The sequence below is a fragment of the Bombus vancouverensis genome, chromosome 3 (assembly GCF_051014615.1).
Source record: "Bombus vancouverensis nearcticus chromosome 3, iyBomVanc1_principal, whole genome shotgun sequence".
NCBI classification, from domain to species: Eukaryota; Metazoa; Arthropoda; class Insecta; order Hymenoptera; family Apidae; genus Bombus; species Bombus vancouverensis.
In genome coordinates this window covers 15,986,096-16,006,035 of record NC_134913.1, presented here as the reverse complement: position 1 = coordinate 16,006,035, position 19,940 = coordinate 15,986,096, and the positions used below count along the sequence as shown (strand labels likewise).

Here is a 19,940-nt window from a genome sequence, read left to right as displayed (position 1 = left end):
ATTTTTTATTATCTTTTAAATTAATGTTCATTCACAACAATTTCTGATACTAATACAGTGCTTTACGGCGCGTGAGTACTTTGGTTTGAAGTTAAAAATGGCGACGCATACTTGCCGTCCCATCATAGTTGGATGCGACTAAGCAGAGGTTTCATCAAAACATGAAGGAAATATTTATTATCAGGTGACAGCAACTGCGTGGCCAATTTTCAAAGGTGATATAAATAGATGTTTTTCTTTACAAAACAGCTTTTCAGTATTCTTTGAATTCAATTCGTAACTCATATATGTACAGCTTCGTTAAAACTGTGTCGTTATGTTACATGTTACAGTATTTTAACACTTGTTTCATAGAATCTCTTAGATAAAATCGTTACATTTGATTTAGAAAATTGATTTTTGTATTATCGATATTAATCAGTTTAGTCTTCACAGACTCCTTTTAGTACATACATGCATTAAAATGTTTATTATATGTTAGGAAATTATATTGAAAAAGAATTCACAAGAACAAAAATGGCGTAAGTATAGATTGATCTTCAAGCCATATAGTCGCCCTGTTATAATATTCAAGTAAACCTGTAGTGCGCCATCTATGTTACGTTTATTCAATTGACATTTTGTTCACAGATGATTGGCCGACGCTGTGCTCTCATCGCTTTGGGCGGTCTTTTGATTCTTGTCCTTAGCGTCAATGTATATTTTATTCGAATGATTGTAGAGAGCTCGTCGCACAAAACTTCTTCTAAAGGCATGCCTATTTCGCAATTAAAGCCGGAACAGGAACAGTTAATATCTCAAGCGGAACAAAATTTACAAGTTTCGCAAAAATCAGTTGCGAAAGATATGATAAAAAAGATTAAAGAGGAGATACAGTTATTACCGTCAAGATATTTTAAGCAAAATACTAGCTATGTAATAGTATTGGAAAGATTATTTACTGAATTAAGGATAATGCCTAATGCTGTTCAAAAAAATATATGGAGTATACCTAACAATAATGTTAGTATTGTATCGAGATGTGTCTAGAACGAATAATATAAAATATCTTTTTTATTGTAAACTATTTTTAATAATTGATATTTTTAGTGGCCTGATGCCCATCAGTTAATACCACCGGTTGCGCCTGAATTAGGAACAATTTTAGATATCTTGCGTAAATCAAAAGTGATGCGTGCAGATAACGCACCACTTGGTACGCAATTGAAATTGATGCTAACTTTAGAACACGGAACGAAGGCGATGTTCAAGCCTCAATGGTATTCTAGGGACGCTATTATTCGAGGACCTGTTTATCATGGAAAAGATCGACACAATGCCGAAGTAGTAGCGTTCTATTTATCTTCCTTACTGGCCTTAAGAAGAGTGCCGCTTACTGTTATAAGAAAACGTATATTCCTATAGAAATTCTAGTAAAAATTTATATATATATAATTTTATATAGATTGCGTGCAAAAAATTTTAGTATTTTGTATTAAATCTTTTTAGTTGACTTAAGGAATGAAATTCGGCCTCGTGCAACGCCTGAACTTTATGCTACTATGTATCAAGATGGTAATGATACTTGTTTGTATGGTGTTTGTCATTATTGCTCTCCCGTGGATCCAGTGTGTGGAGTAGGAGATATTTTAGAAGGTGCTTTAATTTCTTGGTTACCACGATATCTAAGACTTGTAAAACATCGTCATCCATGGCAAAGGACATATAAAAAAAACAAGCTTGCAGCATGGGAAACAGATGATAACTATTGTGAAAAAGTAAGTCTATTAGATAAACGTATGCAACAAGTCTATTTTTCTTTTTCTTTTTTCTCGATAATAACATGGAAATATTCGATTTTTTAGGTGAAAGACACTAAAGCATATTCTCCGCAATCGTCGAGCAGGCTTTTAGATTTAGTAGATACTGCGATTTTTGACTTTTTGATGGATAATGGTGATCGCCATCATTACGAATTAGCACAGAATAATTTTCATAATCCAGCTGTGTTGTTAATTGATAATGGGAAAAGTCTTGGAAATCCTGATATAGATCATTTTGATATTTTAGCACCTTTGTATCAGTGTTGTATGTGCGTATTTATATATGTATTAATCTTGTTTATTTATAATAAAAAGTGCAATGTCTTCATTAAAGTTCTAAGTTTTTCAGAATTATTAACTCTACTTTCATTTTAGGATTCACAAAACTACATGGGATCGTTTGAAATTATTTAGTGGTGGTACATTAAGCATAGCTCTTGCAAGACTTGCTGCTCATGAATCCGTAATGGCTGGTGTTCAACCCCTTATTACAGAAGCTCATTTAAGTGCCATGGATAGAAGACTACTTACTATTTATGCAGTTGTAGAATATTGTTTGAAAAATAAGAAGTATGCTTCCAACGTTATTTTAGACCATCGGTAGCCTATATATATATATATATATATATATATGTATATATTTTATCCAATATTTAGTATGAACTTTAATGCTTAAGATGTTAGGAACACATTCATATTTTATAAATGATATAGGTGCAAACAATACTTTTTTAATGTCATTCCAGTAAAGTTCGTTGAAATTTAAGACTTAGTAAAATATTGCTGGATTATTTATATTTACTACTTAATACTCTTATTACTTCATATTTATGCACAAGTACAGTGTATGTATATCTTTGATCTAAATAAAACAGCTTTGCCTATGTAATTTCATTCAATTTATCATTAATACCTAGGTAAAGGATTGTACATACGATTACCGTACAATGTGGAAGATGAAGTTGGTTAAAAAGAACGGTCGAATTAATCCAACCATATGAAGTTTAGTGTGATTTATTTGATGACACAATAATTATCGTTATTTGGATAAAGGTCCAGTGCAGCGTCGTACAGCGTATAAATACGGTACAAACGTAAAAAACCTGTAAATGTGACTGTATAATTATTACATGCACATCGTATTCATGGACATTGTGATACTGATCGAAATCTGAAATCGACTTCAAGGTTTATCAAACATGTACACTATGTATATTCGGCGTAGCCTGTGCTATTTTCTGTTATTTTGGCTTCTGGCAGTTGGTACGTTGCAATCTGATAAATTGCACATAAAGCATTCAATTCCTTTGCTTTCCGTCTCTTTTTTCTTTTATACACTTTACACGCCATAACCAAAATTGATCTTGCAGGCTACTATGGGACTTCGAATCAAATTTGCATCTAGCGTCATCGTACATTCCATTCGTATTTTGTATTTACAATGTTACATGACCAGAATATTACTCACGTATCTTACTGGCTAATTATAAACTTTATTCGTAACATAAATTTAGCGCCATCATCGTTAGGTTGTGTGTGTATATATATATAATATATTATATTAACATTTTTTAATTAAATAGAGATTTCGTAGCAAAGTATGTATAAATAGACTATTTTTGCACGCACACCCATCAGTACATACTCACTTCGAACTGCGCTGTATTTCTGAAGGCGAAACAATACTCTGTTGAGCGGTCCGTCCATGAGATCCGTATATCGAATACGATAAGCTATTACCTGAAAGTAGTGGACGTGAGGAATGGTGGTTCCTCGATCCTAAATCTTGGCTCAGTTCGAAGCCCTTTATTTTTACGCCCTATGATAATACTGTTGTATATTCCATCCAAATTTCTCGAGTAGATTCGCGTTAAGCTACACTTAATCGTATTTGATTTGATCATAGAAATGTATCTGTTTAAAATAGACTCGTACTTCCGTAACGGCAGCGTAGATTATTGCATCGCGTGACGACGTATGCGTTCATACGTCGGTATATTCAAAGAACATAGAAGTATCGCTTGCTTGTCTCTTACTTATTTAATTACATATCACACCGAAGTGCATGACGCACATAAAGATCTAGAATAAATATAGGCCAGCTGTAGGCATTGAAAAATTTTTCTCGACATTTTTAATTTCATTTGTAATGCACATTGTCGCCTCGTGTAAGAGCAAATGGAAGGACATGTTTTATAAAGAGTATCATATCACGCACTGCTGAAAATACCTTAGTCCTCGCTTATAGCTCGATCGTTTAACATTTGATATTTTTTTGTCGTAAAAAGTTAGAAAGAGAAGATTTATATCCTAAAGGTATTCAAAATTTATTTTTGATTCTTTTCCTTCTTTTTTTTCATTTCAAATTTTCGTATGCATTTATTCTCATACGGCCAAATAGGTATAAATTGTTATTCTTCAAACTGAATATTACAAACTGGCCTGATGCACGATTATATTCAGAAGTTGTGTTTCATTTTCATTAATGAGAGTAGAATTGAATTAAAGTGCTGATTCTACGCCTCTCGACGAAGATGTCGATGAACTTAAATCTTCGGACTGTCGAGTATGCGACGAGTCAAGGGAGGTAACCGAGTCACTGTCGTTGCTATGAGGACTCGAATAATTGGCTGCTTCCTGTAACCTCATCAACATATTCAGCTGTAACAAAGAGAAATTTTAATTAATTATCATATCACGAGATTCAGGAAGCGCTAAACATAATATTCAATGAACTTAATAAATAAGTAGAACTTCTAATACTGATTTCCATGTTGTATCATTCAAGAGTTAAATTTATTAAAAGTGAAGATACTAACTAGTGGATCTCCTTCTGTATCGCTATGTGTGCTACCAAGGCTTTTCACACTAGATGCGCCGACTCCGGAAGTGTGTCCAGACGTAACAACATCGTAGCCAACGTCCTCAGGTCGTAAACGAAGAAGAGCATCGCTACCACCGTGTACCGCGTGCGTAGAAATCCAGGGATAACTCGATGTGATAAATTGAGCCGGGTCTTCCCAGGATGAATCTCCATTTCCATTTCCACTCACGCGTCTACCGTAAAGTGTTAAACCTTCTCTGACTGCTTCTACCAGATAAGGTACTACAGAGTAGTTCCATAAGTCCGTAAACCATACTTGAGAACCCGTTACTTCCATCGGACAGGACAGAAATAGTCGCGGTCCTAGAAGTTATACGTTTAATTTCATATGTCTATGATGAAGCCGATATTACTGAACTGAGTATAAATATTGTTAATGATCTTACCTATTGTCACATCGGAACTGCTATGGGTTTCTAGGAACTTGTTGAGATGTAGCCACACCCGGGGCAACCATTCGACAACTGCTGCCATTTCTGCGTTTCTAGTTCCGCCGCACTCACGCAACTCGTGTTCCAACAGCTTCCGCCTGAGATAACGTCCTAAGAATCCCTTAACTGGTTCCATGTGATTAGCGCAAAGCACCCACCTGAAAATAAGATATTCGTTGCAGAAAAAAAAGAAGCGCTAATAAAAATATACGACAAGTGGGCTGTCTCTCGTTAAAGGGTAAGTTAGATGATAAGATGTACCTAAAATTGTGATGTAACTGAAGATTCGTGGTACTACAAGTGGCCTGACTCATGGTGCCAATAATAGCTGGACAAGATGAATGTCTAGTGCCAAGCAGGCCACTAAATAATTCTCCTAAAGATGCGGCGTGTTGCAAGTTCTCGAGGATGATTACCCTTGGTAGTTCGTCAGCTGCGTTTGAATCACATCTTTCGGCGATATGCGCGAGATATTGCCTGAGTTCTTTGCTGGACTTGTGGTCCACATTGAACGTGGCTACCGCCGTGGCATCCTTTGTATCGTTATCGGCATCGACCAACGCATGAGCTAATTTTCCAGCTAAATAACTCTTGCCGGTACCACTGGGTCCGCACAGAATGACTCTACGATGTTCAGTTAGCAGAGATATCAATCGCTGCACAATGGACCGTGGTATGAGAGTATCCACAGCCAGCCATGAGTAACCGGAAAGCACCAGATAAATGGTTTTCACGTGGCCGATCAAGTAACCGCAAGGAAGTAACTCTGGATGCTGGGAATCCGTGGTACACCTATATCAGAAGATATTACAAAAATATACGTGTAAGTGTTTCGGGGTATTTTTATAAAATAAAATATCAGTATACACATCGGTAAGAAAAAATAGTTATTATAATACACATACCTAGAAGCTTCTCCAAGGTGATAAGCAGCGACGCATTCGACTCCCAGACCCAAGTTTGTCACAGGATCGACTCTCGAAACGTACTCCTTGAAGCATCGCCTTACAGTAGAATCAAGGGAGTCCCATGTAGTTTTGTTGCTGATGCAAACGCTCGCGATAATACAATGAGGAGGTTCACCGATGCTGCCATCCGACGTGCTTCCAGTTACGAGATTATAGTTGAAATTTTTCTCGCTACCTAGATAAATGGCAACGTTAATCCTTTTCCCATCCGTATCTTGTTCCAAAGTTGGTTCTCCTGTAGTTGAGGTGGTTGATGGGACTACTGGGTGTTCCGGTACATTTAAATCTTCTAACTGGTCTGCCGTCGTACTGGTATCGCCATTCGAAAGCGCAGCAACAGTGGAAGCTACTTCTGTCATGCTGAAACGTCTGTCTGGATCGCTAGGCAGTGACGACTGGGAGGATGTTAAGGATTTTGACGTTACTAATCTCTGCAGACGCTCGTTGTTTTGCTTCAGATTAAGCATTTCGTTCTGTAAAGAAAATTTGATTCTTTCATGTCGTACAAGAAAGTTGAAAATCTAAGAATTTTTCCACAAGATTAAAAATATGTTTACCCTCATCTTGATAACAGTATCTTTCAACGATTCCAGTTGATGCGCCGATGACAGAGCCTCGAGTCTAATATCTGTTAACACAAGATCCTTTTCCCTGAGCTGTTTCTTCAGTTCCACCACGTCTTCGTCCTCTTTTTTGTACAAGGCCGAACTGCTTTTGCTTCCGGTCAATGGATTCTCCACTTCGGGTGATTTCTGTCCGTTACTTCGAGTACCTTGAGCTCGGGAAGAGTCGTGTTTGGAGGCGCTCGGCAATCTAGGGCTGTTCGGTGCGCTCAGGTCTCCGCTAGCGCTCTCCTTGCAATCTTCGGCGTCGGAAACGGAGCCATGCCTGTTCTTCCGTGATCTCGAGAAAGCCTTTGAAAACGAGCTACGAAGCCAACCTTTCTTCTTGTGATGGCTGCTGGCCGAACAGGCGCTGCTCAACGAGTTCAACGAAGTGACACTATCCGCGGACAACTGTCTCGCCATCGAAGCACCCTGATGGTTGCTGTTACCAGTGCAGCCTGTCGTCCCAGAATCGGAATCGCCGAGGGTGTGACGGCGACCGTTGTTCGCGGGTGGTCCGTTGTTTAAACCAGCTTCCGCGCTTTGCTTGCGAAGCCTTTCGATAGTTTCTCTTAATTCTTGAAGTTCGGAATCCTGAAATTAACAAGTAAATTGTAATAATATTGCTTTTTCTTTTCTCGACCGCAGATCGCAGATTTTATCTGGTGATTTGCAAAGAATGCCGGTACGCTTGTACAAGTTAAGAAAGTTTCGAGTAAATACGCGCGTCACGAGTGACTGTGCGATTCGTGATATATTGTTGCACCGAAAGATTTATGAACACATAGAAACGATATTAGAGAAAGGAGCATAAAAAAAAGAAACTTTCCTTTTCTTCCATATAACTGTACGAAGCTGTGATAGTATTACGCATGCAGTTTGTCTTCATATTTTATTTCTATCTTTCAACAACACGAATGCAAGTTGTACTACGACGGTAGCTACGCGATTTAATGAATAATTGTATCGCTATCTGAAAAAAATATAAGAAATAATCCTTATACCGACGATCATACCAGCGTACTTTGTACAGTAAAATGCATCTTGCACTTGACAGCATAATTAGTCGAATAAAACATCTAAATTTGTATCTATTTCACAACTCGTTACTTAATTTCACTTCGGACTCTAACCTTTGGTTTACAGTAAATTACGAGATTTTCTTCAAACTTCATCGTATATCTCCTAGTAACTACATCGACTTATTTGCGCATTCGTTAGTAAAGCATGGAAATTTCTCAGATGATAGAACAAACAGAGTAGTTTTATTTTCCGTAGAAGTCGCTTCCGTGAAAGGGGCAAGGCTCTCGGCTGTGACAGCAGGCACAGTTATCCGAATGACTGACCACGGAGTCGCTGCTCCACGATTCAGCCATGCTGAACAATTGTTTTGTGGACTTTGAGCTCGATTCTTTCCTAAGTTTATCTGGCTTGTTTCCCTGGGAGGTCGACGATTTTTTCCTCAGTTTACCGCCGATTGTCGATTTACGGCCGGATGTGCGTATCGTGGTCGGACTTGAATTCGCTGGGGTACCGGAGTCCCTTGGAGTATCCGGATGAAATTTTGGTCGCGCTTTCGTCCTGTTCGAAATATTTTTCAGCCCTCGTTCCAATTTCGCGTGTAAAATACTCAGCGTTTCTAACGTAGCGGTTCGTTGAGCCTTTTGTTCTTGCTTTAAATCCGGTAGCTTCTTCGACGTTTTCACGTCCATATTTCGATGACGCTTAACGTCTTTCTTGAGTTTGCTATCGTCGTTCGATCTTTTTCTAGTGGACTTGGGGCTGGATAGGCGAGCGGGGCCTTTAAACGAGGTCGAATTTGATTTAAAGCTGTCGGAATCTGGAACTCGAAGACCGAGAGCCTTTGCGTCTTCTGCAGGGATGGGAATCATGGTGAGACCGTTTAATAGCTTAACCTTATTATCAGGGTAAGAGGATAATAATTGCATGATTTTCAAGTCACCTGGGCGATTTAATCTTTGATTTGGAGGCGATTTTGGAAACAGCGAGCGATTAATCGTTTGGTCGAGGTTTCGATTTGCGTGCATCTTAACAATTTGAAATAAGATGCCAGGTTTTTGAGAAATCGTAACTACGAAGGTTAGCTTATAAATAGGGGAAAGGTATAGGGAGATGATCGTTCATTTCTGTCGTATGTGTTTCATGGCATCTTTGTATATGGAAAATCAATGGTTCAAGGTGGAAATGTTCATCCCTTTAAATTTCGTGCTATCGTTGCACCGTTAGAGACTTCATATTTGAATAGCGATCCTTTACGATGAAACTTCTATTTGAAGTACAAATTTAGTCGATAGAATTCGATGTGATATTGTTTTTATATCGGTGATTTTATATGCTCGTTTAGAAAGTGTTGAAAACTATTAGGTCGGTAATAGAGCGCTTACTTTCTTTTCCGCCGTTGCAGTAAGTTGTTGTAAACGTTGTGTCATGTTGGACAAAGATTGCTCGAACGCGGACACTACATGAGCCTGTAACAGAAAAATTCACAGGGTAATGAGAAACAGCGAACGTTACTCGTAAAAATGATTATAAAGCGTATCGAATAAAATTGAGCGTGCTTAAAAAATAACGATGACAGATAAAATAATATTCATCTCGTTTATCTTCTATCCTAAAACGTTTGAAGAGATCAGCGAAATAATCAGACAAGAACATCCTATGAATCTTCTACGTCCTAATAATTTTATCAGGAAGCTTTTGAAACAGAACATGGGACTCGGATAACGAGTCGAGTGTTACAGCCGGGCAGCTATTTCCCACCTATCGATCTCGGTCATCTAATTTTCCTTCCTGTGCTCAATAGCGAGACGATAATTCATATTTTTTTTTACTTCCGTCGAGTGGCCATGCGTAGCAAGTAGCCACAATAAAAACTGATTTTCATAAAGATAGAAAGCGACGAAAATTCTACGCTTGCGGTAAAATGATCCTCTCGGCTGTAAATATGGCTGGATACGAAGAAGGTTTCTGATTTCTTTAGCTCTCGTGTATCGATAAAGGTTCGTAGTTTCGAAAGAATGGCTTGGACATAATTTAACCTTTTTCATTTGCTTCGACATAATTATTTGACTCGTGCAATTTTTTTATCAACAGGGTATATACCAAACATAATTAAGATTACGCTATCGCTTGGAAAGCAATTAGATTTCTTTTTATCTATGACACAGAGAAACGTCATATCCTATCACGATTTCCTTCCCGCAGTTATTTATTCCAGTCTATCAAGTACCCTTGGTAAAGTAACATGGTCGGATGAGCGTCCAACCTCGTATCCAAGACGTAGGCGAGCTGACCCACAATGCGACCTACACGTTGCTCTTTCAATTTTTCTGGACGCTTTTCGTAAGAAGAATGGGAATAATAATGAAGGAAAGAGAATACACGGGGAAGGAGAAAATTCCATGTATCCGGTGTCTGGATAAACAAACATCAGAACGTATACATCACACGGTCATCTTCTACTCCACGGGGTGCTCTTATTGTGGTCACCAACTGTTTCATACTCACTTATTTCAAAGGATAAATAATCGTTTGAAAGATCTCACGTGTCTATAGAAATACAGATACAACTATAAAATGTGAATTTGTTATTTTACAAACTCATTTTCAAACCTAAATGACTTTGATATTTTCATAAGTATCTTTCTTCCAAGCATTACGAGTATTACAAATAATAAGCGTTAGAAATATTACGAGTTAATTCATTGTAGGACGACATAAGATAAAACGTGAAATTCGAAATATTGTAAACGTGATTCTCACGATGTAACCGAGAAATTTCGACGAGAAACTACGAAGAGGAAACGAGAAGAAAGAAGGGTAAAGGACGCGTGGATGAGCAACATTTCTACGCGTAATACCAGAGAAATTATTCCGCCTGTAAAGCGGCAACACGGTAATTTTCTCGGACCTATCTCAGGACTCCTTCATTGTCGTAGCTTTTCGCTTCATAACGTAGGATACGGAACGAGCTTTCGCGCTTGCAACGATGATTGCAGGTTGTCAGACACGCGATGTTCCCTCTTTTGTCGGAATGTCAACCTCCACTCGTATTGTTAATATTGTTCGAGTCAATGTCCAAGGTTCAGTGATTTTAAACAGTGATATCATACCGCAATTATTTATTTCTACGAACAAACATTTCTTTATCCGATGGTCTGTGATTTATCAAAGACTTTAACTTGAAAATTTCGAATTCAAGATCTTCCACAGTATGTATATATAGCTCAGAATAAGTATAGTTGTTCGGATCAGAACTGCTTCCAGTGCCGTCAGTAAAGTAAGCGTTTGCTACACAAGAACGGAAATCTCGAACGAGTTGAAGCTACTAAGAAGACCAGTAAATCCCTCGAAAGATCTTGGACGAGCATAAGTATGCGATGCGCTCCCACGCGTGACTCTAACGCGATCGCTATACTGCTTCACCTACCGCCGAATGTGTCAACCGTATCCGTAGAAATATATTTCTTTATCGTATCAGACGTATACGATATGCACGTAAGTGCAGTCCACCTACATGTCGGCTTTGCACCTTCCTCGAACATTCTGTCGAAGCGCACCTCGAACGGTTTCTTTGGGCTTCGTCGCTAAATAAATAAACGATCTTATATTGCTCGCGTCGCGTCCTGTAATACACGTTGAACACAATCGTAAATAACGTTATTATCTGTATTTTATTAATTCCCCTTAGCGTTCTATAGTTTATACAGGAAGATGCTTAACAATTTAAAAGAATTGAAACATATTAAATCGAAGACGTTAATTAAGCTTCTATACGAGTTCGTTTCAAAGTGAGTTCGAAATTCTGACCATAAATCTTCACATAAGATAGGGAAAAACTTTTATTTTTCTATCATGATATACCACATAATAATGCACCAATTAAGACGTAAATCTCAATTAACGGAGATGGTAAATATAAGAATGAAGCTAGTAATTAATCCTCGAGGAAGAAGATAATTTATAACCTTCGTGCGAATTTAATTCATAAATATTCACGCGTTGAGGTAGACATTCTACATTTAAATATTGGTCGGATTGAACGCGATACGGCTACTCTGTTTGTCATAGGTGTGTCAAACTTGAGTTTTAAATCTCGTATCTAGAAACGCAGAACAGGGACGTTGGATTAGCAGCTAGCATCTATATTAGCATGGCGTGTCAACCTCGTCGAAGATTAGTTCGTTTTGATTTCCAGGCTTAATGATCAGAGTAAAGTAACAAGTGTACCCAGTGATAACATCGTTCTTTAATTTCCTTTTCTCGCGATCGTTCAAACTCCTACGTTTAATAAACGACCCACGGACGATCGTCGATTCTGATGCATGCGACGCCTACACGTTTCAACTTATCTGCCACAGATAACTGCCATGGTCGGGCTCGCTCTCGATCGATTTGGAAAGTGTCACGTTGTTGTTGTTGTCGTTCTTCTTCTTCTTCTTCTTTCACCGAGCTGATCTTACAAATGCATACGAAAATCTCTGTATGTTATTTAATTCGTTATTAACGTATCGACTATCACACAAATTCTGTATATTTTTCCTTGGGAGCAACAGATATACTACGCTGTGATATCGAACTTTTGCAAAATATTATATTGTATTTGCGTACTTCTCCCGACAAATTTTGTTGAAATTTATTTTATCTTAAGGACCAAAGTTAACGCGAAACATTTTATATTCGTAATCTCTCTTTAGTCAATTTGTATCGTTGAATTTTACTCGATTCAAATCGCAATTGCGGAAGGGAATTTCAGGAATTTGCACGATGTTTTGTTCGTCTGTGAAGATACTGCTGTTTTATGAAATTTGAAGGAATTGAGATACATATTTCATAACGTCACGATGAATTTTCTCCAATTATAGACATTCGTTTTGTATCTCCGATTCGCGTAGTTGGACCTTTGTAACGCATCTGCTATTGCTATATACTTATGGGACATTTGTAGGAAAGCTTTTACGCATTATTATTGCTCGGTCCTTAATTTAAAGAGATATATAACTACAGATTGCACGCTTTGAAGTACTTTTTGTAAGCGGCAGTAGAAATGGGTAAAAACTCTCGAGCAAATGGATACTCAGACAAGAGATGTGTGCTTCGTATAATAAAATTCACTTTGCTTGCGTCTCAGGAAGAAAAAAATAAGTACACGTTTTCTAACATCTGTAGAACGTAGCGTCTGTAGAGTGCCTAAAAAAATAGTAATTTATCGGCCTCGAAATGCTGATCGCACTTGCCTTAGTTTCCCACTGTCTCGTCTTCCTTGATATAATACACCCTGCGAAAAACCTAGTCGTAGATCATCTTTCACCGTTCTCTTTTGCGGTTTCATTTCGACTCGCTTCTACCCACGACGAATACGCCGCTCTTAATTGTACCAAATCTGCGTCCAATACTAATCTGCATCTATCGTGTAGGATTCTTCGATAAGCTCGTACGATTTCCTCATAAGAGATGCTCCGTAATGGGGAAAAAAGTCAAAGTTGTGTCGAGAAACCAGTCGTGATACCGCTATCGACCACGCTTTCGAAACGAAAATTCTCTAGTGGATGATACCGTTCTATCTTTATCTCTGCTTCAGGGATGATATCTTGAAGATATCAAATACTATGTACATTAAACGCGTGGCTTGAAAATATAGACATTAAAATATGCGTTTAATTGGAACAGATTATTTCTTGCTGCGATCTATGCATCTACTTCAATTGTGAGATTTCTTTTTCATTTGCCGAGTCTAATAATGCATATTTTTCAAGGTGTGGGTTCACACATATGATTCTCCATGGTATTTCATATAAGACGATTCGCATAAATCATCGTAGAGGAACAGGTTACTCTTCGCCTCGATTCGCGAATCTATTTTGATCGAAAGATAAAATTAGAAGTTTTACTTCAGTCGCGAGATTTCTTTTTCATTTGTTGAGTGTAGCGATATACATTTTTTGAATATGAATTTCTTATAATTTTCCATAAAGTATTTCGCATAAAACGATTTGCGAGAATCATCGTAGAGAAGGATTTTCGTTTCTAATAATAGCTTGATAGGTGGCATCGAGGAAATTCTAATACGGCGAAAAGCAGCGATTAAGCTGCTTTCATCCTTCCGTCGTTTTAGCTTTACCATGAATTAAACGTTGTTCTCTACAAACGCAACACAACGGAGCCGCGTGCAGAGGGTGCAGCGATGTTTCGCGCAATTCTCCGCTAATTGCACGCAAATACATGACTCACATGGAAGCGCGTTGTACGTAATTCGTAACTAGACGCGAATCATTGATATTCGAGACACGTACCCTCTACGATGCAGCATCGTTATTAACCGTGACGATACTCGACCAACGATTTCCATTGAAAACGAAAGCTATAAATACGCTTGAAATCAGCAGAATTTCCCTTTCGATCTATCTCTATTTGTGATCCATAAAACACTCGCTAAATATCTGTGCTTTTCGTTGAAAATTATATTCCAAGGACACATTTATGTGAAAACACAGCCCATCATAGATTTAATTATAGTATTGATAAGATTATGCTCGTAAAACTAATTATACGGTTGCCACATACAGGATGTTTGTAAGATCCAGTTGTACGTTTTGCAAGAGATAAAAGAGATAGAAAATTAATATGATACTATTGCGATAAGACCGATATTAATGGATAAATGTTCTTCTTGCGGCAAATGATAGTAGGAAATGACTTAATTGTTGATCATGAAACTCGTAACTTTTCCTCCTGTTTCTGTACTTTCTAATTTTGTGAAATTCTAGATACTTCGATGTTTCAACTTAATGTTTCATAAACCTGATTCTAGTTCAGTAGTTTATCCCGAACGAATACATTGAAACTAACGAAGAAATTTCAGATAAATGTGTGAATAAACTCCTTGATATATGTTTCTCTACTCGTTATTTATCGATATTATAAAAGACTCCAGTTGTATAATTTTAATTCGTCGAAGAGTCGAAAATATACCACTACATCATCCCTCTCTGTCTCGATAAAATCAAAATGTGTAAAACGACTCTGTAAATTTCAAGTTTCTTTTCAATTAATCATAAACTATGAAAGTAAAACCGGCACTTACGCATATATTATAAGGAGAACGTAATTCAGAATCCTCGTGTCATACGCAAGCGTGTACGCACTTAGGTATTCGAAAATTCTTGAATAGTTTAAACTTGACATTTGGTAATTTAAACTTTCTTCGTTCGATAAGATCGAAAGAAGAAAAGTTTCAGTTTACCTCGTGTATCGGGTTTGACGAGGGATCGAGCGAGTTGAAACGAAGCTAGTGACTAAAAACTGGACCGGAAGCTGCTGTGGCAAAAACGTACGTGCCGACGATGCGCGTAAAATGCATCGTTCTGCACAGTGACGTGCCTTGTTTCCCTTAAAAGAATCGCGTTGATGTTGTACCCCAGAGTTTCTGTATTTCTGAAGAGGAATTTACAGGCATGAATATTAAAATCTACCTTTTAATCCATCTTGCCTGCGAGAAAAACATTGGACTGGAATATAAATACCCTTTTCACTATGCACGCACGTAGAACATAGAATCGTTAAGTATTTTTTAATAAAACGAAGTATTTACATTTTCACGCGATGTCTATGCGTATAGTATACCATAACTCTTTGCATTGTTAACGTTATTTTAAATTGACTGTCCACGTTTATACACTGCCGATCATAGGAATTACAGCACTTGATGATATTTAGAAAGACGAGATTTAGAAATCTACTTATTTTCTGATAAATCTGTAATTTTATTCACGTTATACACGTCTTATAATGCAAAATACTAAACGAAGTAAAATTGATTAAATTTGTTCATTAAATGTAGATAGCACTTATGATCAGCGTATACAATCGTTTTATGTTTGCGAATTTTATTTATTATCATTTCGAAATGATGATAAATCCATTAAAAAATATTTATCCAGTAAGACTAGACGATACAGATGGTGTAAATATCGTGAATGTCGAAAATATCGTAGACAGCGAAATTGAAATCCGAGCAGCACCTACTCGATACAATGGTTCTCGTGGTTAATATAGTTTTTGGGTCGCGAAATGTGGTTTCTATTGATGTAGGAAATATCGAAGGATGCAGGTAACGAAGTGTCACGTATGAACACGCGCGGAGTTTCACGTGTCATAAATCTGTGTCGTGATTATCCGCGCGAGTTCACTTTTAGCGAACACAGTGACTCGTTATTTCCATAAGGAATATATCTAGTCGATTATTAGATAACGAACCGAAGAGAAAATCTATGCAGGAAAAATGGAAATATCTTCGATTCGAGACAGGAACTGGGAGAAGGTACAGAAAAAAAGCTAAAGTGGTAAAAGGAATTCTCCACAATTTTATAGATCGTCGAAGATAATTTCCATTGGTTAATCCAATATAAATTACACAGAGTTACAAAAAACGTAGAAAGTACGGTTACGTCTTTTTTTCATGCCAATCTACTTTCTTAACTTTTCTTATTATGTTTCTTATTCTTCGTATTTTCCTTCCACACTCTTATTCCTAGCCGAGCTCTTAACTGGTCTTAATTTTCCTTCCTCGTTTTAAGTCAGTTGGTTAGAGATTGACAGTTCTATTTGTGATTTTCAGTGAAAAATCTTCGAATTTCTAGTACAAGCTCCCGTGCAATATCGGTTGAAAAACGATGGCAGAGAAACATTGAACGGGTCGTAAGTTTGCTTTCCATACGAATGTCTCATGGGGCATACGAAACCAGATAGCACGAGATGTGAACATGGCATAATCTTCGAAGCGTTACGACCCAAGCTAACTGGGCTAACAGTTCCCAGGCTGCAGAAGAACGATTCTCCATCACGAAATAGTATACCCCAGTGCATGTAAGTGCACACAGCAATGAGTATTGGCACATGTGCAAGACCTAGCGCAAGATACGGTAACTTCTCCATTGGGTTCTTTACGCGAATCTTTGAACCATAACTACGTACGCTACCGCTGAAAGGAATGTCGATACTTGCTTCTTTTTGGCAGAATGCAATTTAGTTACAGGTTTCAGCTAGTTTAGTAACTTATTTGTTTTTTTATAATGATATTTAGAAATGTCAAACATTATGGAATAATTTTTTTATTTGGAAACACTTCGTTATCGCCAGCTAATCTGATCGCCAAGCTATAAATAACACAGAGCAGATTCTTCAAAATTGATAGACAAACTATCATGATTAATTGTTCCAGTTAATACTTCGACGAGCCGTTTATTTTAATGTACCATTGAGAACGTTTCAACTAAATAATTTCAATTTCGTATGACGTCTGAATCTCTTGGTTTCGCGAGAAAATAGATCTTTTAAATAAATAAATAGACCTTCCGATAATTAATTTGTTACGAATTCATATATCTTACTAATATTTACGTCTTGTTAGTATACAAATCAGACCAAAATGTTTACATACTTACGAGCTATAATTGATGCAAACTAGACATTTCTTTTCTTTCTTCCATTTTACTACAACCTACCATTTTTAATTGATTTCGTTTGCAACAGGGTACATAAAGATTTTTCTTCTTGTATAAAAAGCTGTGCAAATTCCCGAACACTTCCAACTTCGGAAATAAGGTTTTCTCTTTCTCTTGCGATAAAAAAAAGCGTGGTAATTTTAGAATTTATCCAATAGAATGCATTAAGCGATCATTTCTACGTTCCATTAACCTGCAGGTATTATATCTAATCCTCTTACAAGCTTTTCGCGATTCTACCGCAACTTTCTCCGGGCGTGCTAACGCGCCACGTTGAACCTCTAATAGACTAATGCATCTGCGAGATTGCATCTCTGTAGGTCCAACGTGCAATTAAACGATAGATTCGATCAAGTTCTACCAGAAGTCTAACACGTAACACCGTTTTCGAAGATGTTTGCGTGAAAGCCGACCGGCACGGTACTCATCACTCGGTTAATTGAATTTCCATCTTAGTTAGGGTTTCGTACGATTTCACGGGACACCGACTTAATAAGATCAGGGCCGTTCGAGCTTCTCTATTCGATACATTCGACACAGTACGCCTCGTGAGTGAATCTTTAGCCTTTTATCTCTGAAAATGTTACAGTACAACACTATTTCAGCTTTGTAATTTTTCATCAAGTCAAAGTTGTTCAAATGTCCGAACGAGGATGTTGTAAAATGTGCCAGACTTTTTAATTATGCATTTTAGAGCGATTTTTTGTTGTTTCCTTAGTCCAATCACAGTTAGCTTAATAATATTAGGGATATGATGCAAATATGAATTATCTTCTCTTGTTGCAAACCTATTCGTCTGTACGTCAATCAGAAAGTAGGTAAAATGTGAAATGGACCTCGATAATCAGAGCTTCGATCATTATTCGCATGAATATGCGTACGTTTAGGGATTGCGTAAAATTTTGGCACACATAAGACTAGCAATTAGTCGCAACCAGCTATGGTTAGTGCTTGTATACTTGTAAAAATATATTGGAAGCACTAAATCGTATAAGTTTATAGTACTAGTATAGTACTAGTATAGTACTAGTATAGTACTAGTATAGTACTAGTATAGTACTAGTATAGTACTAGTATAGTACTAGTATAGTACTAGTATAGTACTAGTATAGTACTAGTGTAGTACTAGTATAGTACTAGTATAGTACTAGTATCGTATAAAGGAACTGACGTGGATATTTTAATAAGTAATATGTTCGAGTTTTATATGTATGCGTGAGAAGCGTTTGGAACAGATATGAGAATACCCGATGGGTCAGATTATAAGAATATCCGAGTGCTTGAGATTGACTCGTGTACAAAGAATGTACGATAACACAAGGTTACAGGTGGACGTGACTGTGACATCTCAAAGAATGTCTCCGTATATCAAATTGAATTAATATATAGTAGATATACAGTGGCTACAGTAAATAATTGTACATCGTTATATCTATTATAACATTTACGTGCTAACTGTTAGGTCCAAGTATATTAAACTTCGCATCATTTAGTAGTACTTCCCTGTTTGCACCTATGGGATCCAACTATGGGGAACAGCGAGTAATTCCAACATAGAAATTCTTCAACGATTTCAATCAAAAACTCTAAGATCTTTAATAGATGCACCTTGGTATGTTACCAACGAAACGATACATCACGGCCTTAAGATACCTACAGTTAAAGAAGAAATATTCAAATTCAGTAATAGATATAATATAATAATTAACAACTACCAGAACCCACTAGTTACTCAATTACTTGACGACGGATCAGATCCGCAGGCTAAAAAGACATTACCCTCTAGATTTAAACATTAGATTCAGGTAGAATCAAATATACGATAATCACTTATTATTCACGTTATAGTAACACGCTGGAATAATTTACTTATAATTCTCAATGAGAATTGATTGTAAACTACTTCCAAATAAAAAAAAATTTAGTAATACTTTCATACGATTAAAACAAATTGATACTATGAAAATGAAATGTAAATTCTGATTAAAAATCCGTTTCGTTGCAAATACTATTTGTAGCCACGTTATATAATATTAAGACTGGAACCTCACCCTGGAAAAAAAAGAAGTTTTCTGCGCCACTGAACATCACTTGCACACAATATCGGGCCAAAACGTTTAAGTGAACCATGAAACGATAAATCCTCGTCTTGCGGGGGAGTTGGGGACATTTACAACAGAGCACGGTATCCAACGTGTCCTAAACGAGTGAAGTGGCTTACCACAAATCCCAGCGACAGTTTTATATGTTTTCGGCTTTCCCTGGCCCCACGTGCTGTTGAATATTTTGACCCGTGGGTCAGTGGGAAAACATAGGTTCGAGATCCTTAACGATAGACCTTCCTATACCTACATAATCATGACTTATTCACGAGCTACTTTTCCAATCTTTGAACGAAGAAAACTACCTAGAAAATCTATACAACAAATGATATCATAAATAGCATGGAACGTTTTCCTAGCTTCCCCTTTCGTAGTTCCTTAGGAGGGTTCGATATTTAGGACGAAAACTAGTCCAATTTTCTTAGTACAAATAAAAATACGGTCAGAAAGGATTCTATTTGGTTGAAACAAAATTGAATTGCATGATTCGAGCATAAATGTCAAGTCTCTAGTATTGATCATTGGAATGCCCAATTAATTAGTTGATATTGATTCTAACGTTGCACACGCTTTTCAACGAGTCACTCGAAGTGATTAAAATAATTAGGAAGTTTCTAATTAAAAG

General features: G+C 37.2%; 3 protein-coding genes across 7 annotated transcripts in view; 1 reads left to right on the top strand and 2 right to left on the bottom strand.

Moving 5' to 3' along the window:
- Positions 1-84: 84 nt before the first annotated feature.
- LOC117153801 (glycosaminoglycan xylosylkinase) lies at positions 85-2,691 on the top strand. 2 transcript variants are annotated; one of them, XM_033328184.2, is made up of 7 exons: positions 85-215; positions 482-521; positions 631-1,002; positions 1,090-1,390; positions 1,489-1,757; positions 1,845-2,071; positions 2,178-2,691. In XM_033328184.2, the coding sequence occupies exons 3-7, from the start codon at positions 631-633 to the stop codon at positions 2,404-2,406; spliced, it is 1,398 nt and encodes a 465-aa protein (XP_033184075.1). In that variant the 5' UTR covers positions 85-215; positions 482-521; the 3' UTR covers positions 2,407-2,691. The 2 variants fall into 2 exon arrangements, with proteins under 2 accessions (XP_033184075.1, XP_033184074.1); XM_033328183.2 differs by lacking the exon at positions 482-521.
- A 109-nt stretch (positions 2,692-2,800) lies between these two features.
- sick (sickie) overlaps positions 2,801-19,940 on the bottom strand; it is a 192,917-nt gene continuing 175,777 nt past the window's right edge. For all 4 annotated transcript variants that reach the window (XM_033328162.2, XM_033328160.2, XM_033328161.2 and 1 more), the window contains 7 exons: positions 9,096-9,179; positions 6,643-7,284; positions 6,023-6,558; positions 5,379-5,909; positions 5,073-5,275; positions 4,622-4,989; positions 2,801-4,463 (listed from right to left, as the gene is read on the bottom strand). In XM_033328162.2, the coding sequence (XP_033184053.2) occupies positions 4,305-4,463; positions 4,622-4,989; positions 5,073-5,275; positions 5,379-5,909; positions 6,023-6,558; positions 6,643-7,284; positions 9,096-9,179 (2,523 nt within the window). In that variant the 3' untranslated portion in view covers positions 2,801-4,304. The remainder of the gene's footprint in view (positions 4,464-4,621; positions 4,990-5,072; positions 5,276-5,378; positions 5,910-6,022; positions 6,559-6,642; positions 7,285-9,095; positions 9,180-19,940) is intronic.
- LOC117153807 (uncharacterized) lies at positions 7,291-9,071 on the bottom strand. Its single transcript, XM_076617247.1, has one exon. The coding sequence runs from the start codon at positions 8,736-8,738 to the stop codon at positions 7,956-7,958; it is 783 nt and encodes a 260-aa protein (XP_076473362.1). The 5' UTR covers positions 8,739-9,071; the 3' UTR covers positions 7,291-7,955.

Bases quoted from the DNA above. Each gene is read 5' to 3' on its own strand.
- LOC117153807 (XM_076617247.1), bottom strand. From the start codon at position 8,738: ATGCACGCAAATCGAAACCTCGACCAAACGATTAATCGCTCGCTGTTT.
- LOC117153801 (XM_033328183.2), top strand. From the start codon at position 631: ATGATTGGCCGACGCTGTGCTCTCATCGCTTTGGGCGGTCTTTTGATT. The intron at 1,003-1,089 runs GTTAGTATTGTA...TGATATTTTTAG, and splicing joins GGAGTATACCTAACAATAAT to TGGCCTGATGCCCATCAGTT. The intron at 1,758-1,844 runs GTAAGTCTATTA...TCGATTTTTTAG, and splicing joins ATGATAACTATTGTGAAAAA to GTGAAAGACACTAAAGCATA.